The sequence below is a fragment of the Xenopus tropicalis genome, chromosome 7 (assembly GCF_000004195.4).
Source record: "Xenopus tropicalis strain Nigerian chromosome 7, UCB_Xtro_10.0, whole genome shotgun sequence".
Taxonomy (NCBI): Eukaryota; Metazoa; Chordata; class Amphibia; order Anura; family Pipidae; genus Xenopus; species Xenopus tropicalis.
The window spans coordinates 9105906-9129261 of NC_030683.2; the positions used below are offsets into that span (position 1 = coordinate 9105906).

Consider the following 23356-nt stretch of genomic DNA (forward strand, 5'->3'; position numbering starts at 1 on the left):
CTGATATATACACCTACTGATATATATACCTACTGATATATATACACCTACTGATATATACACCTACTGATATATATACACCTACTGATATATATACACCTACTGATATATATACCTACTGATATATATACCTACTGATATATATACACCTACTGATATATACACCTACTGATATATATACCTACTGATATATATACCTACTGATATATATACCTACTGATATATATACACCTACTGATATATACACTACTGATATATATACCTACTGATATATATACACCTACTGATATATATACACCTACTGATATATATACCTACTGATATATACACCTACTGATTGATATATACACCTACCGATATATATACACACCTACTGATATAAATATACACCTACCGATATATATATACACCTACTGATATATACACACCTACTGATATATATATACACCTACTGATATATATACACCTACTGATATATACACACCTACTGATATATATACCTACTGATATATATACCTACTGATATATATACACCTACTGATATATATACACCTACTGATATATACACCTACTGATTGATATATACACCTACCGATATATATATACACCTACTGATATATATATATACACCTACTGATATATATACACCTACTGATATATACACACCTACTGATATATATATACACCTACTGATATATATACCTACTGATATATACACCTACTGATATATATACCTCCTGATATATACACACCTACTGATATATACACCTACTGATATATACACCTACTGATATATATACCTACTGATATATATACACCTACTGATATATACACACCTACTGATATATATATACACCTACTGATATATACACCTACTGATATATATACACCTACTGATATATACACCTACTGATATATATACACCTACTGATATATATACACCTACTGATATATATACACCTACTGATATATACACCTACTGATATATACACCTACTGATATATATACACCTACTGATATATATACCTACTGATATATATACACCTACTGATATATATACACCTACTGATATATACACACCTACTGATATATATATACACCTACTGATATATACACACCTACTGATATATACACCTACTGATATATATACCTACTGATATATATACACCTACTGATATATACACACCTACTGATATATATATACACCTACTGATATATACACACCTACTGATATATATACACCTACTGATATATACACCTACTGATATATACACCTACTGATATATACACACCTACTGATATATACCTACTGATATATATACACCTACTGATATATACACCTACTGATATATATACACCTACTGATATATATACACCTACTGATATATATACCTACTGATATATATATACACCTACTGATATATATACACCTACTGATATATATACTCCTTCTTTGAACATAAGAAGATTATATATAAACCTGGCAGCCAAACATGGCAACTATGGCCTGAGGGTGCAGCCAGAACTGAAGCCTTTACACAGCAGAATGGCCCTATCTGTCTGCACCAGAGTACCTAAGTACTCCTCATGGGTAGAACTTGTCACCGACAGGCCTGCCCGACCGCTATCTGCCCTGAAATTGGCCAGATATCGATCGGGCAGGTTAAAAAATTTAGTCGGATCGGGGAACGCAACGGCTCGTTGATGTGGTCCCCGGAGCGACTGTGCCGGTTACCGGTGTTCTAATTCAATCGTTTGGCCCCTGGGCCAAATTAGCCTAGATTCCCCTGATATCGCCCACCCGTAGGTGGGGATAACAGGAGAAGATCCGCTCGCTTGGCAACCTCGCCAAGCAAGCGGATCTTAACGTGTTTGGCCACCTTTATTAGTAAACTCGAGCAAAAGTACCAATTATTGTGAACTTTTCTACCTGGACAAAGCATGTTTACCCCCCACCCGGAGCAATAGTGGCACTGAGACTGACCCCACCGCTAAGGCAGCAGAGCAATTATGGGAGCAAATAAAACTTGCCACCCTAAGAACATTGCTTTCTTTTAAAAGAAACTCCTCTTATATCACTGATACTTATCCTGGTGTGTCCCCGGCCCCGTGGGGGTGCCTGTGTGCTAAACCGCTGCCTCTGATCCCCAACAAGTTTTAAACATCCTTTAAAGGGGACATTTACCCTATGTACAGGTATAACCTAATTGAAATTGCAAAACCGCTCAGAACAACACTTTGAACAATTTTACATTATTCTTTTTTTTAGATAGAAGCAATTTGGCACCGCTGATATTATGGAGGTGAGCTTTTTATAGTAAAGCAGGAAGAATCTCTTGAACCTCCTCTATCCGATGCCCAGTTCTATCCGTCTCTCAGTTCTATCCGTCTCTCAGTTCTATCCGTCTCTCAGTTCTATCCGTCTCTCAGTTCTATCCGTCTCTCAGTTCTATCCGTCTCTCAGTTCTATCCTTCGCTCAGTTCTATCCGTCTCTCAGTTCTATCCGTCTCTCAGTTCTATCCGTCTCTCAGTTCTATCCGTCTCTCAGTTCTATCCGTCTCTCAGTTCTATCCGTCTCTCAGTTCTATCCGTCTCTCAGTTCTATCCGTCTCTCAGTTCTATCCTTCGCTCAGTTCTATCCGTCTCTCAGTTCTATCCGTCTCTCAGTTCTATCCGTCGCTCAGTTCTATCCGTCTCTCAGTTCTATCCGTCTCTCAGTTCTATCCGTCTCTCAGTTCTATCCGTCTCTCAGTTCTATCCGTCGCTCAGTTCTATCCGTCGCTCAGTTCTATCCGTCTCTCAGTTCTATCCGTCTCTCAGTTCTATCCGTCGCTCAGTTCTATCCGTCGCTCAGTTCTATCCGTCGCTCAGTTCTATCCGTCGCTCAGTTTCCGTCTCCAGTTCTCCTCTCAGTTCTATCCGTCTCTCAGTTCTATCCGTCTCTCAGTTCTATCCGTCTCTCAGTTCTATCCGTCTCAGTCTATCCGTCGCTCAGTTCTATCCGTCTCTCAGTTCTATCCGTCTCTCAGTTCTATCCGTCTCTCAGTTCTATCCGTCGCTCAGTTCTATCCGTCGCTCAGTTCTATCCGTCGCTCAGTTCTATCCGTCGCTCAGTTCTATCCGTCGCTCAGTTCTATCCGTCGCTCAGTTCTATCCGATGCTCAGTTCTATCCGTCTCTCAGTACTATCTGTCAGTATGACAGCAGCAATAGGACTGAGCAGGGAAGACTTTTGCCATTCTGCCTGGCCTGCAGGGGGCACTCAGGTTACACCTTTATGATATTAGCAGGGTGTACGTCCCTTTTTTGGTTTAGACTTCCCCTGAAGGTCTAATATTTTGTCAGACCCCCCCTCCCATCTAAAAAACAATGTTACAGATAGTAAATGAATGCTAATTTCACCATTCAGCCATAATTTCAACACTAATCAGTCCTGCAAAATACGGGTTCAACCCAAATCTGTCCCTAACTGACCAACAAGCTTGGCTCCCAGGAGTACCTAGGAGGGCATACCTACAATTACCCTTCAGCTACATTCCCCTTCCCAGACACTGCTATTCGCCCCATAAGGGCCCCGGTTCAACAGTTGCGGAACAGCAAATCCAATGTATAACATATAAAGCTGTGCCGATACCAAAGTGCCCAACGTGTGGGAGAAAATCACCATACAACAGTCTCATATAGAAGCAGCTTGTATTTTCGGTACACTTTCCTGTTAACCCCTTTGTACCTGCAGCATTATTTGTGTTCCTGTCTGTATGCGCACAGATTGCGTCAGAGCGGCACTTGCTAGTAGGGATCCAAGGCACCGTATTTACACAGTGGGAGAAGAGGATAACGTGGTATTTAATACTAGAATGAACTCATCTTCTGTTCCGGCTCGCAGTCCAACGCACAATTAAAGGGTCACACACACACACACACACAAGTAAATAATAAGAAAATCCCAAGTGCCAAAACACGAGATTGGTTAATAAAACACAACTGTGGGCACAACCGAACCATTCCCCCTGGGCCTTTGTGAGTCCATCTATTCTTCTATCCGGTGAAGCCGTCAGGAATCTCCCCCGTCACTGCCCTCCAAGCTGGCCACTAGGGTTCCGGAGCCGCTGTTGCTCACAGGACAAGTGGGGCCGAGGTGCGGAGCGTGTGTGCCATGTAAATAAATGAAATGAAGTTACCCATGCTTCTCCCAGTGGGCGCCCCCTGCTGGGTGCCCGTTTCCTCTGTCCTTGGCACATCTGTGCTCGGCTGATGGCAGATACATTGGCTGGGAAGTCACAATCTTCACAATGCAGCAAAAGGCATTAGGCTGTGGTTTAGCAGAAAGGGTTTTGTTGATAAACAGGCCGTCCCCACGTGGTACGGCGTGGCTTTTGTCCCTGATTGTCAGGCGAAGATATACATTTATATATATTCATATATATTATACACGGGGAGGGGATACTTAGGCCCCTTGCCTCTTTTTTCTTTGTTTTGTACCCCCCAGTGGGTGATTGGGTAATGTCTCTAGGCAATGGAGTCCCAGTCAAAATCATCCTGAATGTCGTCGCTGCTCTGTGGGTAACGGAGTGTTGGACGTTGGGGCGGGTACAAAGCGCGTTGTGGGTGGCGTCCTGTGCAACAAAAGAAAAGGTAAGTAAGCTCTCCTGAGATTATAATGTTACTAGCTCCCTGGCCAAAGCTCCATGAACCTGTGTTACCGTTCCCCCCACAGAAATCAATGGAACCTTCCTAACTGCCTGCACCCAAGGCTGACCATAGGAAAGGGAGCAGCAAAACCATGGGATGGGAGGGGGAGCAGGAGAAGGGAGGGGGAATGAATTCTGATGGGAGGAGGAGCTGGAGAAGGAAGGGGGAGCAGGAGGAGCTGGAGAAGGGAGAGGGAGCAGGAGCTAGAGAAGGAAGGGAGAGCAGGAGAAGGGAGGGGGAGGAGGAGCTGGAGAAGGAATGGGGAGCTGGAGAAGGAAGGGGGAGCAGAAGGGAGGGGGAGCAGGAGAAGGGAGGAGGAGCTGGAGAAGGAATGGGGGGCAGGAGAAGGGAGGGGAGATGGAAGGGGAGCAGGAGAAGGGAGGAGCTGGAGAAGGAAGGGAGAGCAGGAGGAGGGAGGAGGAGCTGGAGAAGGAATGGGGAGCAGGAGAAGGTAGGAGGAGCTGGAGAAGGAAGGAGGAGCAGGACAAGGGAGGGGGAGCAGGAGAAGGGAGGAGGAGCAGGAGAAGGGAGGGGGGAGGAGGAGCAGGAGAAGGGAGGGGGGAGGAGGAGCTGGAGAAGGAAGGGCGAGCAGGAGAAGGGAGGAGGAGCTGGAGAAGGAAGGGGGAGCAGGAGAAGGGAGGGGGAGCAGGAGAAGGAAGGTGGAGAAGGGAAGGGGAGCAGGAGAAGGGAGGAGGAGCTGGAGAAGGGAGGGGGAGCAGGAGAAGGGAGGAGGAGCTGGAGAAGGAAGGGATAGAGGAGAGAACTGTGCATACTGGAGCCCCATGCCCTGAAGGATTTCTCTGAGAGAAGGAAGTCTGACACAGAAGAACATGTGTACACAAAGTAAGACAAGAAATCCTACCTTTTGATAGAGGGCTCAGTGCAGCGTTTCCTTGAGTGCTTATGGCTGTATTTATATAGACCTTTCTTATAAAGCTTACATAGTTTTTACCTTTCCTTCTCCTTTAAAGACCTGTGTGGCCCCCATTCCCCGCACTGGTACCCTAACATTGTTCTTGCTCACATCTACTCTGATCTCTCCAAAATGAACCACCAGATACCCTACCATTAAGCTCCAGTAAAACACTTTGTCACATTTCCCCCTCATTCCCCTGGGAGTGCCCATTGGTAGCTTCATGCGTTACGGATATTCCCAATGAGCTGCTCACCTTGCTGGCTGTAGGTCGGCGGTGCCTGGGATTGGATGGGATAACCGGAGGAAGCGGTGAAAGTGTGACCGCAGGACACGGGAGGAGGCTGATTCTGCCCGTATGAATTTACTGAGGAGGAAATGGAAAAGCTTTGTAAGATCAGAGTGGTTATGCCTGTTCCTTTCTTTCTTGTTGCCCTTTATTGGGAAGAACATAGTGTAGTGTTTTCTCTAGGAATAGTAACCCACAGCATCCAATTAGAGGCTTGCTTCATTAGCAAATGCTAACTGCTTACTGGTTGCTATGGGTTACAAGACCCTCAGACCCTACGTTACCTGCTTCTACATTCCTCCATTCCAGTTCTTCCTTCTGCTAGTGATTTCTTACGTTGCTCTTACCTGTCATGTTATGTACAGGCTTCCCTCCCCGTAGAGCGCAGGCACTGCTGGTAGTTGGTGGCATACAGGGAGCCTGGCAAGATGGAGGCTGTCCATGGGTCGGGGGAAGGAGGCCAGTTGTACTCAGCAGATGGCTCAGGGAGTCACACAGGCTGGCAATGTGATCCTGGTCCAGGCTCCAGTTCTTCAGTTCAGCCTGGCGCAGACTCTCCATCAGATCTAAAGAAATAAAGATAATGCAGTGGACCCACTTATATTAAATGTTCATTTAGGAAACATAGGATAAACAAAAAGACCTGCTGCTGGTTCCACTTTGGGCTAAACATTAATCCTATCTGTAATAACAGCCCCTTTATTGGAGCTCCCTATAGATCCTCTCAGGTCTCTGTATGTGTCTCTTATGAGGGGTGGGCGTGTCCTAACGGTCCCTGACAGAAGCATAGCAGGAGGGGGATAACCAATCACAGCCCTGCAGTCACACAAGCAAAGACAGGCCTCAGTTCTATCTGCTGATTGGTTCCTATCCTACAATGCTGAGTGCCGCCGGCCCCCCTGCACAGCCTGGGAAAGGAGGCAGCAGGAAGTGGAACAGATGGGCGGGGGTAGTGTATGTATGTATGTATAACTTTATTGATAAAGTTCCACAAGGGTACACAGCGCTGTACAATCTTACAGAATACAAAATTACACACAGGGAGGATAAGTGTAATAATAAATAAATACAATAAATAAGTATAAATGCACAGGGAATAAGTGCCATGTGGTATGAGACACAGTAGGAAGGAGGTGCCTGCCCCGTAGAGCTTACAATCTAGTGGGGTTTTTGGAGAAATTTCTCAATAAATCAGCCTGAAAGCCCCACAAGCCTTTATAGTTTCAGTTTCTACTATTTGCTACTGTAATGGGCCTGGGTACTTACCTGAGAACTGGGACAGATCCACACTGGACCAGTCCAAACTGCTGACTATCTTGAAACTTTCCTTTAAAGAGTCGATGTTGGAGCACCAGTCGCTGGGAAGCCCTATGGGAGGCAGATTGAGGAGAGTTAGTTAGCCGGTATTTCAGAGAGCTGTGCCCTTTATACCCAGACACACCAAGGAGCACTTACCCAAAGACATGCCAGGAGCTGGGGGGCGAGGCATTTGCTGCTGGGGCAGATATGGGGGTTGCTGGTGTTGAGCTTGATGGTGAGGAGGGGGCGGGCCACTGATACTGGGGACGTTGTGAGGATGCAGGTTAGAGGGAGCAGCACCAGAATTCTGCTGGTACATACAGCAGCTCGATGACTGTACCTCTGAATGTACAGGGGGCAGAACTGGGGGAGACAAATAGTAAAGAGGTTGGAGCAATTCCACTCTCTACTTCCCCTTCTGCCTACATGACTACACAAGGCTACACCTTCAAAAATTGAATGAAAAAATTGCCCAGAGTGCATTTCAAAGCAATTTGAATTCATTATTTTTTTTTTAGTTTCAGAGGTAATTAGGGTATTTATTTTTGTGGTCTGATGTTGCTCTGCTTAGGAAAGAGATCAGCAGCCTCAGGGCCCTTTCCTATCTCCTTCCTGAGCAACATCAGAACTCTTCTCTGTTTCCCTTCTGAAGGTTTATATCTTTGCCTGTACAGTTATGGGAACTGACCAGCAGATGGCGCTGTTGTTACACAATTCATTATATTGTTAATAAAAACTTAAATACCCCTGAAACATAATAATGAATGTAATTAATTTAGATAAGCACCGTAAACATTTTTACATTTAGTTTTTTTTAATGTTTACTTTTAAAGCATGTGGAAGGGTAAGTGGAATTAACAAATCTAATGGAATTAATGGAATTAACAAATCTACATTTCACTTTACTCACCAAGGCAATCCTTCCAATTTCCTTCCAGTAATCTCTCCCTTGGGTGTCAGTGAACTGCTATATACAGTCATTCGACTGCTGGCAAAAAGGCCAATGGGGCTGCATGAAAAGTACCTCTGTCTGTACACTACCTTCTCACTAACACTATGTGCCCAGCATTGGCCAATACAATTCCATATTCCCTAAAGGTGGCCATACATGATAAGATCTGCTCACTTGGCGAGGATCCTTTCCCGATATCCCCACCTACGGGTGGGCGATATCGGGAAAATGTAGGCTAATTCAGTGGCCCCAGGGCGAAACGATTGAATTAGAACGCCAGTAATGGATGCAGTCCGTTTGGGGACCACATCAATGAGCCGATGCGGTCCCCGATCCGACTAAATTTTTTAACCTGCCCAATTGATATCTGCCCGATTTCAGGCAAGATGTCGGTCGGGCAGGCCCATCATTTGTGCCCCTACAGGGGCCGATAAGCTGCCGAATAGGTCTAAGGGACCAATATTGGCAGCTACAATCGGCCCGTGTATGGCAGCCTTTACCCGCACCCTATGGCTACCAGTGACTGACAGTTGCCCATTTGCCGCTATCCTCACCCTGCTTGCTCTGCATAGAGTTGTACAGATCCTTGTCTCCTCTCTCCCCCTGTTTGCCCAGCAGAGAGTGATACAGACTCCGGAAGGAACAGCCCAGATCTGGGAAGGTGCTTTCTGAGAAGGAGAACTTGTAGCAGTCGTTGTTGTTGTACGTAGGAGCCCGGGAATCTGGTGGCATCTGAGTGGGGTTGGCCTGTTTGGGTCAGAAGAATAGTAGGAAGAATGAAAGGGAAAGTTATGAGATCATACAGAGCCTTCACATTTGTTGGCGGTTGGTGCAGTTTTTGGAGCACACTTACCTGGCTGTAGGAAGGGAGAGGGGAGTTATTATTCATAGGATGCCCTTGGGTGCCTTCTTGGGGCATAGACACCTCACTGGCTGACCTTAGGGGGCTTTTGTTGACATCTTGTTCAAATGAATCCTGGGAAACCTGCAAGAGAGCCCCACACACTGCAGATCATGTATAAGGATATTGCCGGCACTGTTTATATTTGCTTTATAAATAGATCCCTGAATGTATTCTCTCTATTGAGTAATTAGATCTAGTGTAAGGATATATATATATATATATTTTTTGGGGGATCGTGGTCCTTTGAAAGGACCAAAGTCCTACCTAAAAAAGAACTAGAACTAACAGAGGACTGTGCCCCAATGTATGTATTATAGTTTGTGCAGGATGTTATAGGAGTCACATTCCTGCAGTGCATAGGGTGCAGGGGCGGGTGTAAGGTGCAGGGGCAGGTGTAGGGTGCAGGGGCTGTTTGCCTATTGCACCCATGCAGATGGCAGCAGGAGGGATGCAGGTACCTCATCGTCGGGATGCGGCCTTTTCCTGCGAGGCAGAGCTACGTCTTCTTTTGGGCAACTGTCGATCATCCAGTAGGATCCCTGCAATAAAGGGCAAGTCAACGAGTGGTTTAGGTTGCCATTCCCCCTTGCCTCTCCCTGTTGCCCACCCTATATGGCACAATCTGCTCACCTTTCCGGGATCATCTCTGGGGCGTGGAACTTTCCTAAAACATTTATTTAAGGACAGATTATGTCGTATTGAGTTCTGCAAGAGACAAGCATGTGAGAATTTTACCCAGTGAGATTGTCTGACTCTCCTAGTCAGAACAGCCATGGCAACACCACTGCCACCACGGCATAGCTGGGACCCCCTTCCCTAAGCTTCCTTACACCAGCCTATACTTTGCCAACTCTTCTGTCAACCACAGGTAGAAATGGCAACAGGTAGAAAGGGCCACAGAGGTGCATGTGGTTAGAGGATACATCTATACAGTATAGAGGAGAAGCTGGGCCAAGGGAAGTGCGCCCAGTAGGTTTGGACCTAGTCAACAGGGAATGCTGGAAACTGGAACCCATTGCCTGTACACCTGGAATAGGGCCCATTGCCTAAAACACCCAACAGCTGCAATGGAACCCATAACCTGTACACCCCAACAGCTGGAATGGGGTCTATTGTCTATAAAACCCAACAGCTAGAATGGAACCCATTGCCTTTACACCCTAGGAGCTAGAATGGAACCCATTGCCTTTACACCCTAGGAGCTAGAATGGAACCCATCGCCTTTACACCCTAGGAGCTAGAATGGAACCCATTGCCTTTACACCCTAGGAGCTAGAATGGAACCCATTGCCTTTACACCCTAGGAGCTAGAATGGAACCCATTGCCTGTACACCCCAACAGCTAGAATAAAACCCATCACCTGTACACCCCAGCAGCTGGAATGGGGTCTATTGTCTATAAAACCCAGCAGCTAGAATAAAACCCATCACCTGTACACCCCAGCAGCTGGAATGGGGTCTATTGTCTATAAAACCCAACAGCTAGAATGGAACCCATTGCCTTTACACCCTAGGAGCTAGAATGGAACCCATTGCCTTTACACCCTAGGAGCTAGAATGGAACCCATTGCCTTTACACCCTAGGAGCTAGAATGGAACCCATTGCCTTTACACCCTAGGAGCTAGAATGGAACCCATTGCCTGTACACCCCAACAGCTAGAATAAAACCCATCCCCTGTACACCCCAGCAGCTGGAATGGGGTCTATTGTCTATAAAACCCAACAGCTAGAATAAAACCCATCACCTGTACACCCTAGCAGCTGGAATGGGGTCTATTGTCTATAAAACCCAACAGCTAGAATGGAACGCATCGCCTGTACACCCCAGCAGCTGGAATAGGGCCCATTGCCTATATAACCCAACAGCTAGAATGGAACACATCGCCTGAATATCCTAGCAGCTGAAATGGGGCCCATTGTCTATATAACCCAACAGCTAGAATGGAACCCATCGCCTGTACACCCTAGCAGCTAGAATGGAACCCATCGCCTGTACACCCTAGCAGCTAGAATGGAACCCATCGCCTGTACACCCTAGCAGCTAGAATGGAACCCATCGCCTGTACACCCTAGCAGCTGGAATGGGGCCCATTGCCTATAAAACCAAACAGCTAGAATGGAACCCTTTTCCTGTACACCCAAATACCTGGAATGGGGCCCATTGCCTATAAAACCCCACAGCTAGAATGGACTGCATCGCCTGTACACCCAAACAGCTGGAATGGGGCCCATTGCCTATATAACGCAACAGCTAGAATGGAACCCATTGCCTATACGCCAAAATAGCTGGAATGGAACCCATCACCTGTACACCCTAACAGCTGGAATGGGGCCTATTGCCTATATAACCCAACAGCTAGAATAGAACCCATTGCCTGTACATCCCAACAGCTAGAATGGAATCCATCACCTGTACACCCCAACAGCTAGAATGGAATCCATCACCTGTACACCCCAACAGCTAGAATGGAACCCATCATCTGTACACCCCAACAGCTAGAATGGAATCCATCACCTGTACACCCCAACAGCTAGAATGGAACCCATCGTCTATACATTTGAATATTTGGAATGGGGTCAATTGCCTATAAAACCCAACAGCTAGAATGGAACCCAGACTCATGCACCTCTCCTCCCGCGCCACAAGTGCCGCCCCTCTCTGCCAATCCTTACACTGGCGCCTGTCATGTACAGGATTCATTTCAAGATTGTTGTACTCTCCTTCAAAGCACTCACTGGTGCTTCACCCCTCTATATAACCACCCTTATCCCCAAGTACACCCCCAGCTGTAACCTTTACTGTACACATGACCTCCTTCTCACTCATCACCTCCTCTCACTCTCACATCCAGGACTTCTCACACGCTGCACCCATCCTCTGGAACACTCTTCCCCGTCCCATTAGGCACCGCCAGACTCTCCAAGCCTTTAAACGGTCTCTTAAAACTCACCTTTTCACTTAAGCCTATAACCTAAACCCCCCAAACATTCAATAACCACTGGTTTTCACCTCTCACTCCGCACTGTCACTTTACACACCTACATAAACTCTAATGCCATGCTAGTTACCCTGACCTTATGTCTCAGCCCTCCCTTTTAGAATGTAAGCTCTTGCGAGCAGGGCCCTCCCCTTGGTGTCTCCGATCCTCATCCAATATAACCGCAAACCATTTTTGTGAATTGTTTATATGTACATGTTAACTGTTCTGTCTTTTGTACCCCTCTATTCTGTAAAGCGCAGCATAAATTGATGGCGCTATATAAATAATAATAATAATAACCCATTGCCTGTACACCAAAATAGCTGGAATGGGGGGATCATCTGTATACCCTAACAGCTCAAATGGAAAAAAATAACCTGTATAACTGAATGGTTTAACTGGAACCCATCACTTTTGCTTGTATACCCTTAAAATATGTATAATCAGAGCTGCCCCTGACATTCAGTCACTCCCACCAACCCCCACAGAGACTACTGACCCACATTAAATGGAACCCCTTCCTGCTCTCACCTTCCAGCCCACGCCAGCATTGCGATAATATGGGAAGTTGTCACAGATCCAGCGGTAAATCTCACTGAGGGTCATGCGTTTGGCTGGAGCAGAATTGATGGCGTACTGGATGAGGTTGGCGTAGCTGTAAGGGGGCTTCCCATCACGGTGCGCTGCAGCTTCCTCCTTGCTCAGCATGGCACTGGGGTCTGTGGGGGATCCTGGGCCCTTACGCCCTGCGTTGTTTTGTTGGGAGCCCTTCATGGCCGCCTGGATTGTGAGCTGTGGAAGCCAGTCTATGGAGGTGAGGCTGCTGCCCAGATCGGACGCCATCTTGGAACTGAAGGAGAGAATTTTGGGTCATTCATTTATGACTTCTAACTTGACCCCAATGTCTACAAACCCAGGCCCTGATCCACTGTCACTTGTGTTAGTATTTGTACCGTGTGCCAGTGCAGTGGTGCCAGGAAGGAGAAGGCCAAGCTTGGTAGTGCCCATTGTATAACTGCATGATTGCACTACGTGTCTGGGGCTATATATACAGTATATATATATTAATTGTATACGTCCTTTGTCTGTACTGCAGGCTTGATACAAACAGTTGCACCTATTGACTAATATACCAACTTGTATCTACACAATGTGGCTATCTCTGCCAGTCTACAGTCTGCATGCCTGTATGGTTGCTAGTCCGTTTGTCTGCCTGTCTGCCTGTCTGCATAATAGTCTAGAGGTCTTTTTACCAGTTTTGATGTCTGTATGCCATCCGGCTGTCTGTATGTTAAATGGACTACCCCAATCTTGGTGTTGGCAAAAAAATCCAGGTGTCTATTGCATCCTCAGAATAGCAGTCTAAGCGTCTGTAGGTCAGTTTGCGGTGGTCTTGTGATATAATCTGGTTGTCTACACGCCAGGCTGGGTGTCTGTCTGCCTAGCCATCTATGTATCAGTCTGGGTGTCTCTATGAGTGTGGGTTTCTGTAGGAGTCTATGGATGTCTGTGTAACAGGCTGGGTGTCTCTATGAGAGTGGGTTTCTGTAGGTGTCTATGGATGTCTATGTGACAGGCTGGGTGTCTCTATGTGTGTGGGTTTCTGTAGGAGTCTATGGATGTCTGTGTAACAGGCTGGGTGTCTCTATGAGAGTGGGTTTCTGTAGGTGTCTATGGATGTCTGTGTGACAGGCTGGGTGTCTCTATGTGTGTGGGTTTCTGTAGGTGTCTATAGATGTCTGTGTGACAGGCTGGGTGTCTCTATGAGTGTGGGTTTCTGTAGGTGTCTATGGATGTCTGTGTGACAGGCTGGGTGTCTCTATGTGTGTGGGTTTCTGTAGGTGTCTATAGATGTCTGTGTGACAGGCCTGGTGTCTCTATGAGTGTGGGTTTCTGTAGGTGTCTATGGATGTCTGTGTGACAGGCTGGGTGTCTCTATGTGTGTGGGTTTCTGTAGGTGTCTATGGATGTCTGTGTGACAGGCTGGGTGTCTCTATGAGTGTGGGTTTCTGTAGGTGTCTATGGATGTCTGTGTGACAGGCTGGGTGTCTCTATGTGTGTGGGTTTCTGTAGGAGTCTATGGATGTCTGTGTAACAGACTGGGTGCCTGTATATCAGTCTGGAAGTGTAATGTAAATATGACGGCGTGGGTGTCTTTGTGACAGTCTGGGTGTGTATGACAGCGTGGGTGTCTGTGTGACAGTCTGGGTGTGTATGACAGCGTGGGTGTCTGTGTGACAGTCTGGGTGTGTGTGACAGCGTCGGTGTCTGTGTGACAGTCTGGGTGTGTGTGACAGCGTGGGTGTCTGTGTGACAGTCTGGGTGTGTGACAATATTTGTGTCTGTGTGTTGCTATGACTGCAGGTGAGAGTGTGTGTGTGTGTGTGTGTAATTATGTGCCAGTGCAGTGGAGCTGTGTGTGTGTGTGTCTGTGCCTGCTCACACATCTGTCTGTCTGCATCTGTCACTTCCCCCCACCCCTCCCCTCCTCTCCGTCCTTTCTGCCCCTCTCCCCTTCCCTCTCTCCCAGTTGCCCTCTTGTCATTGCTCACATTTTGCACCTCCTCTCCCTTCTCTTCTCCGGGGTCGCCCCCTCTCCACGGCAAAGGCTGGGGAGGGGGGAACGACAGGATTTCTGGATGGGGGGGAATACACAGACAGCTAGAGGAGGAGGAACTTCTGCTTCCTGCAGGGTTGGGTTTTCTTCCGGGCCATAAGTGTGAAGGGGAGGGAGGACTGAGAGAGGGGAGGGAGACAGGTCTAGCACATCATGGAGACACAAATGCACTCAGTGCAGCCCTTCCAGCTGGATACCGCTTATTCACATGGTGTGGGGCCATAGGGCTACTCTGAGGGGAGGAGGCGGGGGGAAGATTGTAAGCTCTTTTGGGGAGAGCTTGTTTTTGTATGATTTCTTGTATGTTTAACGTATACACCCATTTATTGTACAGCGCTGTGAAATATGTTGCCATTTTATAAATACATCTTAATAATAATACAGACAGAGACCAGGAAGAAAGAGAGGAGAGAAGAGACAGGGAAAGGGGAGAGAGATACTGAGAACTGGAGAGGAGAGATGGCACAGAGAGAGAGAGACGGCACAGAGAGAGAGAGGCGGCACAGAGAGAGAGAGACGGCACAGAGAGAGAGAGACGCATTTGTGGGAAAAGAGAGACAGGAAAGGAGAGGGGAGAAAGGAGACAGAGGGCAGGGAGAGAGGGGTACGAGAGTCTGGAGAGAATACAGAGAAAAGGAAGAATGGATCAAGAGAGGGAAGAAGACACAGTTCTGGAAATGGGGGTGACATTGGGGAGATACAGACAGTTTTAGAGAGGTGAGAGAAGACACAGGACAAAGAGAAGGAGGGGACCACAGAAGAAAGGGTGGGGGTGATTTACTAATGAAGGCGCTAAACTGCACTAGCATAGGTCTAAAACCAATCAGATCAATGTTTTAATGCTTCACATGTAGTAGACTGGATAAAACAGATTGCTGATTGGTTGCTATTGGTAACTGCCCTGGTGTAGTTTTGTGAAACTAAGTCACAGCAGAGTAAGGCAGCCCAGAAAGGCACCGGGCAGGCTGGGCTGGCAAGTGGGCTGGTGGGAGAGCTAAGGCATACGAGGGGCTAACAGAGGAGAGCTAAGGCATACGAGGGGCTAACAGAGGAGAGCTAAGGCATACGAGGGGCTAACAGAGGAGAGCTAAGGCATACGAGGGGCTAACAGAGGAGAGCTAAGGCATACGAGGGGCTAACAGAGGAGAGCTAAGGCATACGAGGGCTAACAGAGGAGAGCTAGGGCAGACCAGGGGCTAACAGAGGAGAGCTAAGGCATACGAGGGGCTAACAGAGGAGAGCTAAGGCATACGAGGGGCTAACAGAGGAGAGCTAAGGCATACAAGGGCTAACAGAGGAGAGCTAAGGCATACGAGGGGCTAACAGAGGAGAGCTAAGGCATACAAGGGCTAACAGAGGAGAGCTAGGGCAGACCAGGGGCTAACAGAGGAGCGCTAGGGAAGACCAGGGGCTAACAGAGGAGCGCTAGGGCAGACCAGGGGCTAACAGAGGAGAGCTAGGGCAGACCAGGGGCTAACAGAGGAGAGCTAGGGCAGACCAGGGGCTAAAAGAGGAGAGCTAGGGCAGACGAAGGGCTAACAGAGAAGAGCTAGGGCAGACCAGGGGCGAACAGAGAAGAGCTAGGGCAGACCAGGGGCGAACAGAGAAGAGCTAGGGCAGACCAGGGGCTAACAAAGAAGAGCTAGGGCAGACCAGGGGCTAACAAAGAAGAGCTAGGGCAGACCAGGGGCTAACAGAGGAGAGCTAGGGCAGATGAAGGGCTAACAGAGGAGCGCTAGGGCAGACGAAGGGCTAACAGAGCAACAGAGCAGAAGCTAAGGGCAGGACGACAGGGCTAACAGAGCAGAGCTAGGGCAGACCAGGGGCTAACAGAGGAGAGCTAGGGCAGACCAGGGGCTAACAGAGGAGAGCTAGGGCAGACCAGGGGCTAACAGAGGAGAGCTAGGGCAGATGAAGGGCTAACAGAGGAGAGCTAGGGCACATGAAGGGCTAACAGTGGAGAGCTAGGGCAGACCAGGGCTAACAGAGGAGAGCTAGGGCAGACCAGGGGCTAACAGAGGAGAGCTAGGGCAGACCAGGGGGCTAACAGAGGAGCGCTAGGGCCAGACCAGGGGCTAACAGAGGAGAGCTTAGGGCAGACCTGGGGCTAACAGAGGAGAGCTAGGGCAGACCAGGGGCTAACAGAAGGAGAGCTTAGGGCAGACCAGGGGCTAACAGAGGAGAGCTAGGGCAGACCAGGGGCTAACAGAGGAGCGCTAGGGCAGACCAGGGGCTAACAGAGGAGCGCTAGGGCAGACCAGGGGCTAACAGAGGAGCGCTAGGGCAGACCAGGGGCTAACAGAGGAGAGCTAGGGCAGACCAGGGGCTAACAGAGGAGAGCTAGGGCAGACCAGGGGCTAACAGAGGAGAGCTAGGGCAGACCAGGGGCTAACAGAGGAGAGCTAGGGCAGACCAGGGCTAACAAGAGGAGCGGCTAGGGCAGACCAGGGGCTAACAGAGGAGAGCTAGGGCAGACCAGGGGCTAACAGAGGAGAGCTAGGGCAGACCAGGGGCTAACAGAGGGGAGCTAGGGCAGACCAGGGGCTAACAGAGGAGAGCTAGGGCAGACCAGGGGCTAACAGAGGAGAGCTAGGGCAGACCAGGGGCTAACAGAGGAGAGCTAGGGCAGACCAGGGGCTAACAGAGGAGAGCTAGGGCAGACCAGGGGCTAACAGAGGAGAGCTAGGGCAGACCAGGGGCTAACAGAGGAGAGCTAGGGCAGACCAGGGGCTAACAGAGGAGAGCTAGGGCAGACCAGGGGCTAACAGAGGAGCGCTAGGGCAGACCAGGGGCTAACAGAGGAGCGCTAGGGCAGACCAGGGGCTAACAGAGGAGAGCTAGGGCAGACCAGGGGCTAACAGAGGAGAGCTAGGGCAGACCAGGGGCTACAGAGGAGAGCTAGGGCAGACCAGGGGCTAACGGAGGAGAGCTAGGGCAGACCAGGGGCTAACGGAGGAGAGCTAGGGCAGACCAGGGGCTAACGGAGGAGAGCTAGGGCAGACCAGGGGCTAACGGAGGAGGGGCAGAAGGGCTACGGGGGCTAGGGCAGACCAGGGGCTAACAGGGGAGAGCTAGGGCAGACCAGGGCTAACAGAGGAGAGCTAGGGCAGACCAGGGGCTAACAGAGGAGAGCTAGGGCAGACAGGGGCTAACAGAGGAGAGCTAGGGCAGACCAGGGGCTAACAGAGGAGAGCTAGGGCAAACCAGGGGCTAACAGAGGGAGAGCTAGGGCAGACCAGGGGCTAACAGAGGAGAGCTAGGGCAGACCAGGGGCTAACAGGGGAGAGCTAGGGCAGACCAGGGGCTAACAGAGGAGAGCTAGGGCAGACCAGGGGCTAACAGAGGAGAGCTAGGGCAAACCAGGGGCTAACAGAGGAGAGCTAGGGCAGACCAGGGGCTAACAGAGGAGAGCTAGGGCAGACCAGGGGCTAACAGAGGAGAGCTAGGGCAGACCAGGGGCTAACGGAGGAGAGCTAGGGCAGACCAGGGGCTAACGGAGGAGAGCTAGGCAGACCAGGGGCTAACGGAGGAGAGCTAGGGCAGACCAGGGGCTAACGGAGGAGAGCTAGGGCAGACCAGGGCTAACGGAGGAGGCTAGGGCGACCAGGGCTACGGGGAAGTAGGCACCAGGGGCTAACAGGGGAGAGCTAGGGCAGACCAGGGGCTAACAGAGGAGAGCTAGGGCAGACCAGGGCTAACAGAGGAGAGCTAGGGCAGACCAGGGGCTAACAGAGGAGAGCTAGGGCAGACCAGGGGCTAACAGAGGAGCGCTAGGGCAGACCAGGGGCTAACAGAGGAGCGCTAGGGCAGACCAGGGGCTAACAGAGGAGCGCTAGGGGCAGGCAGACCAGGGGCTAACAGAGGAGCGCTAGGGCAGACCAGGGGCTAACAGAGGAGCGCTAGGGCAGACCAGGGGCTAACAGGTAGGAGCGCTAGGGCAGGACCGAGGGGCTAACAGAGGAGCGCTACGGGCAGACCCGGGGCTAACATGAGGGGAACTAGGCAGACCATGGGGCTAACAGAGGAGCGCCTAGGGCAGGACCAGCGGGCTAACAGAGGAGCGCTAGGGCAGACCACGGGCTAACAGATGAGGAGGGCAGAACCAGGGGGCTAACAGAGGGAGAGACTAGGGCAGATGAAGGGCTAACAGCAGGAGCGCTAGGCAGACCAGGGGCTAACAGCAGGAGCGCTAGGGGACAGACCAGGGGCTAACAGAGTGGGAACTAGGGCAGACCAGAGGCTAACAGAGGAGAGCTAGGGCAGATGAAGGGCTAACAGAGGAGCGCTAGGGCAGATGAAGGGCTAACAGAGGAGCGCTAGGGCAGATGAAGAGCTAACAGAGGAGCGCTAGGGCAGACCAGGGGCTAACAGAGCAGAGCTAGGGCAGATGAAGGGCTAACAGAGGAGCGCTAGGGCAGACCAGGGGCTAACAGAGGAGCGCTAGGGCAGACCAGGGGCTAACAGAGGAGAGCTAGGGCAGATGAAGGGCTAACAGAGGAGCGCTAGGGCAGACCAGGGGCTAACAGAGGGGAACTAGGGCAGACCAGGGGCTAACAGAGGAGCGCTAGGGCAGATGAAGGGCTAACAGAGGAGAGGGCAGACAGGAGTAAGGGCAATGTGGGGGCAGGAGCTATAGAAAAAGCAGCAGAACCAGAGACAGAAAAGGTTGAACTTTATGGGTGTCTTTTTTCACCCCAACTTACTATGTAGCTCAAACACACATAGAGAGCTTATAACTGTTGTGCCAGTCTCCATCTGTTAGTACTGAACTGCAAACCCCAGCATTCCCTGTCAGCCATATGTATGCTTCTAACAACAGCGCAAACACAACACACACGGTGATACAAAACTCCCACAAGTCTGCAGATAGATATAAGCAAGAAGGGAGGAGACAATGCGGGTAATTGGTGAAAAGGGGCGGGGAAATGTACGAGGAAATTGAGCGGGAAGGAGTTCCCTGCGTCATTTGCATTCCTGTTGTCATTCCTCCTCAGGCCGCTGGGGGTCGCACAACTTTTGTCATTCTCTGGCCAGAGAGACAGGCTCGTTTGTTTAGCTGGGCGGTTCCGGGATGCGTCAGGCGCTGTGAGAAGGGACTGCGTTACCCATAATGCACAGAGGAGTCCCTTTGTAGCAGCTCGGAGCGGGTATAGACATGTCCAGCCTGCAGAGATCGGCCCCTGCCTCACAGAATGTGTCCCTGCCTCTGGAGCAGGTTAAGGGTGAGTCTCACACAGGGGAAAGCAGGAGGTGTTCATAGGCTGGGGGAATACCTCGAATAAATAAGGGGTTTGTAGTCCTATAATAGCTGGACACAACTCCCAGCATGCCCTGCCAGTCCCTAGGTTACATAGTTGGGCAGCCCTGGTTTCCCTCTGCACAAAGCTGTTTTATAGGCAGTTATATATAGGCCAGTTCTGCAACAAACAGTATGGGGACCATTTATAGGGCACTTAAAGGGGTAGTCCACCTTTAAATTAACCAGTAATATGCCATTGAGATGCTGAGACAATTTGCAATTGGTCGTCCATCTTTATTTTTTAAGTTTTTTTCAGTTATTTGGCTTTTTGTTCAGCAGCTTTCCATCTGGTATTTTAGCAGCTGGTTGTTAGGGTCTTATTTACCCTAGCAACCAGGCGGTGGTGGTTTAAACGAGAGACGGGAATATGAATAGGGGAGGGGCTGCATTGAATGATAAGGAATACACAGTAACGACAAAACCGGAGCCTCACAGAGCAATAGGGTTTTGGCTGCCGGGGTCACTGACCCCCATTTGAAAGCTTTAAAAATGTAGAAGTGGCAAATAATTTGAAAACTCTAAATAATAAAGACCAATTGCAAAGTTGCTAGGATTAGGCCATTCTATAATGTGGCTGTAAACCTGCCCCCCCCCGGCTATAGAGAGTCGTTGGTGCCCTATCTCAGCCATGTGTAAATGCCCATGTTTGTACCATTGCAGAGGCTCTAGGGGAAGTGCTGAACGCTCTGCAGTCGCCTACGGGAAGTGCCCGGCTGGAAGAGGCAAGAGAGAATTCCGGGAATGACCTCGGGAAAGTCCTGCAGCTTCTTCTCCCGGCAGCTGTTCAGATCCAGCAGGAAGTTCTGCAGAATTACGGATTTAGTCCTGATGGTGAGGGTGAGTGTCCGACACTTAACATCAGTGAGTTGGAAATGGGATGCCTATAATTTTTATATTTAATTTTGAAATTTCCCATAGGGCTAGCCATGTTCTTTATTTCCCATAGGGCTAGCCATATTCTTTATTTCCCATGGGGCTAGCCATATTCTTTATTTCCCATAGGGCTAGCCATATTCTTTATTTCCCATAGGGCTAGCCATGTTCTTTATTTCCCATAGGGCTAGCCATATTCTTTATTTCCCATAGGGCTAGCCATATTCTTTATTTCCCATAGGGCTAGCCATATTCTTTATTTCCCATGGGGCTAGCCATATTCTTTATTTCCCAGGGTGCCACAGCCATGTGATCTGTGCTTTGATAAACTTCACTCACACTTAACTGCTGCGCTGCAAGTTGGAGTGATATCCCCCCCCCTCACCCCCAGCAGCCGATCAGCAGAACAATGGGAAGGGAGCAAGATAGCAGCTCCCAGTAGGTATCAGAATAGCACTCAATAGTAAGAAATCCAAGTCCGGCTTGGGACTCCTCCAGTTACATGGGAGTAGGAGAAACAATAGGTTAGCTGAAAGCAGTTCTAATGTGTAGCGCTGGCTGAAAGCTCAGACTCAGGCACACTTTACTGCTGCGCTGCAAGTTGGAGTGATATCCCCCCCACCCCTCACCCCCAGCAGCCGATCAGCAGAACAATGGGAAGGGAGCAAGATAGCAGCTCCCAGTAGGTATCAGAATAGCACTCAATAGTAAGAAATCCAAGTCCGGCTTGGGACTCCTCCAGTTACATGGGAGTAGGAGAAACAATAGGTTAGCTGAAAGCAGTTCTAATGTGTAGCGCTGGCTGAAAGCTCAGACTCAGGCACACTTTACTGCTGCGCTGCAAGTTGGAGTGATATCCCCCCCACCCCTCACCCCCAGCAGCCGATCAGCAGAACAATGGGAAGGGAGCAAGATAGCAGCTCCCAGTAGGTATCAGAATAGCACTCAATAGTAAGAAATCCAAGTCCGGCTTGGGACTCCTCCAGTTACATGGGAGTAGGAGAAACAATAGGTTAGCTGAAAGCAGTTCTAATGTGTAGCGCTGGCTCCTTCTGAAAGCTCAGACTCAGTCACACTTTACTGCTGCGCTGCAAGTTGGAGTGATATCCCCCCCTCACCCCCAGCAGCCGATCAGCAGAACAATGGGAAGGGAGCAAGATAGCAGCTCCCAGTAGGTATCAGAATAGCACTCAATAGTAAGAAATCCAAGTCCGGCTTGGGACTCCTCCAGTTACATGGGAGTAGGAGAAACAATAGGTTAGCTGAAAGCAGTTCTAATGTGTAGCGCTGGCTCCTTCTGAAAGCTCAGACTCAGGCACACTTTACTGCTGCGCTGCAAGTTGGAGTGATATCCCCCCCCCCTCACCCCCAGCAGCCGATCAGCAGAACAATGGGAAGGGAGCAAGATAGCAGCTCCCAGTAGGTATCAGAATAGCACTTTCCTGCTGGAAGTAGACCTAAATAAATTGAGTTTTCTCTTTACTTGCCCTTTATTGGGTTTGGGAGGTGGAGCAAGCATTGTGCATAAAATCCACTATTTCTCTTTTTCTGGTTTTAGGTGTCCTCAGATTTGCCAGACTTGTCAAGTCTTATGAATCACAGGACCCTGAAATTGCCGCTATGTCCAGCAAACTGAAGTCCTTCTTCCTGCCGCCGTTACCGCTTCCCCCCCACGCTGGTCTCTCCGCCCCTTCATCATGAACTGTTCCACTTCTTGTTGCGAAATAGCAGGCTATGCCTGAAACATCCATCACTCCTCCCTTTGGCTGTTACACACTTGGCCCCTCATTAATGGACAGTCGGGGGGGGGGGGGGGCATGGGATTAAGGAATCTTTTTCTGTCTGTTACTTTAACATTTCAGGCTCCAGTTCTCCCTCAGAGGGAATCATTTTGTCCCACTCTGTCTGGTATCGGTGGTACTTTCTGCGGTGGCATATGAGATACATAACAAGTTAGTTATACTAGAAAATACTCAGAGGGAGGATGGGCCTGTATTGATCTGTCTCTTGTATTGCTCTGTATAGAGAGGAGTTTGTGAAAAATAGAGGCAGAAAACATTTTTGGCCCCAGACCTTAAGCCAGGACTGTCTGGAAGCCCAAGTTTTAGATGTGGCCCTCAGAGTAATGGCTATAGCCCCCAGCCTGGCCATTGGCTAGATAAACTTATTTCTATGACATAATCAGGGCTAAGAACATTTGGCATATTAAATATGCAGGCAGGGTGCTGTCTTCTCTAGGAAGTTTTCCTCCCAAAGTTTATCATTCTAACCAGGGGTTAGAAAAGGTCCAAAATGGAGCCTGTGCCAGATACAGTACAGTCAGTAAGCTTTGTTGTGGGATGGTTGAAAACAGTGGCATAACTATGGTTCTTTGGTCTCTAGTTACACCACTGGCTAAAAAAAATAAAAGTAATTTGAAATAAACAAAACTGTATCAGCTTCTGCTTACGAGGATGTGTATGTTGCCTTCATAACTAAACTGAGAATCAGAGTTAGAACATACCGGTCCCTGAATACCTGTGACCCCAATGCTCAC

General features: G+C 49.1%; 2 protein-coding genes across 6 annotated transcripts; one reads left to right on the top strand and one right to left on the bottom strand.

Moving 5' to 3' along the window:
• Positions 1 to 3676: 3676 nt before the first annotated feature.
• foxj2 (forkhead box J2) lies at positions 3677 to 19530 on the bottom strand. 4 transcript variants are annotated; one of them, XM_031904978.1, is made up of 12 exons: positions 19352 to 19530; positions 14584 to 14666; positions 12563 to 12881; positions 9680 to 9754; positions 9508 to 9588; positions 8999 to 9130; positions 8700 to 8892; positions 7350 to 7556; positions 7161 to 7262; positions 6242 to 6460; positions 5862 to 5972; positions 3677 to 4616 (listed from the first exon to the last, which is right to left on the bottom strand). In XM_031904978.1, the coding sequence occupies exons 3-12, from the start codon at positions 12872 to 12874 to the stop codon at positions 4510 to 4512; spliced, it is 1539 nt and encodes a 512-aa protein (XP_031760838.1). In that variant the 5' UTR covers positions 12875 to 12881; positions 14584 to 14666; positions 19352 to 19530; the 3' UTR covers positions 3677 to 4509.
• On the top strand, positions 14787 to 23268 carry c12orf57 (chromosome 12 open reading frame 57). 2 transcript variants are annotated; one of them, XM_031904918.1, is made up of 4 exons: positions 14787 to 14859; positions 19643 to 19870; positions 20608 to 20784; positions 22379 to 23267. In XM_031904918.1, exons 2-4 carry the CDS (start codon positions 19804 to 19806, stop codon positions 22519 to 22521), a joined length of 387 nt encoding a protein of 128 aa, XP_031760778.1. In that variant the 5' UTR covers positions 14787 to 14859; positions 19643 to 19803; the 3' UTR covers positions 22522 to 23267.
• The last annotated feature ends 88 nt before the right edge of the window (positions 23269 to 23356 follow it).

Coding starts and splice junctions, on each gene's coding strand:
- foxj2 (XM_031904977.1), bottom strand. CDS start 13,307: ATGGCATACAGACATCAAAACTG. Junction 8,893..8,998: donor CTCTCCCTTCCTACAGCCAG/GTAAGTGTGCTC, acceptor TGACCCAAACAG/GCCAACCCCACTCAGATGCC. Junction 4,617..5,861: donor GCCGACCTACAGCCAGCAAG/GTGAGCAGCTCA, acceptor TTTGTTGCACAG/GACGCCACCCACAACGCGCT.
- c12orf57 (XM_031904918.1), top strand. CDS start 19,804: ATGTCCAGCCTGCAGAGATCGGCCCCTGCCTCACAGAATGTGTCCCTG. Junction 19,871..20,607: donor GCCTCTGGAGCAGGTTAAGG/GTGAGTCTCACA, acceptor GTACCATTGCAG/AGGCTCTAGGGGAAGTGCTG. Junction 20,785..22,378: donor ATTTAGTCCTGATGGTGAGG/GTGAGTGTCCGA, acceptor TTCTGGTTTTAG/GTGTCCTCAGATTTGCCAGA.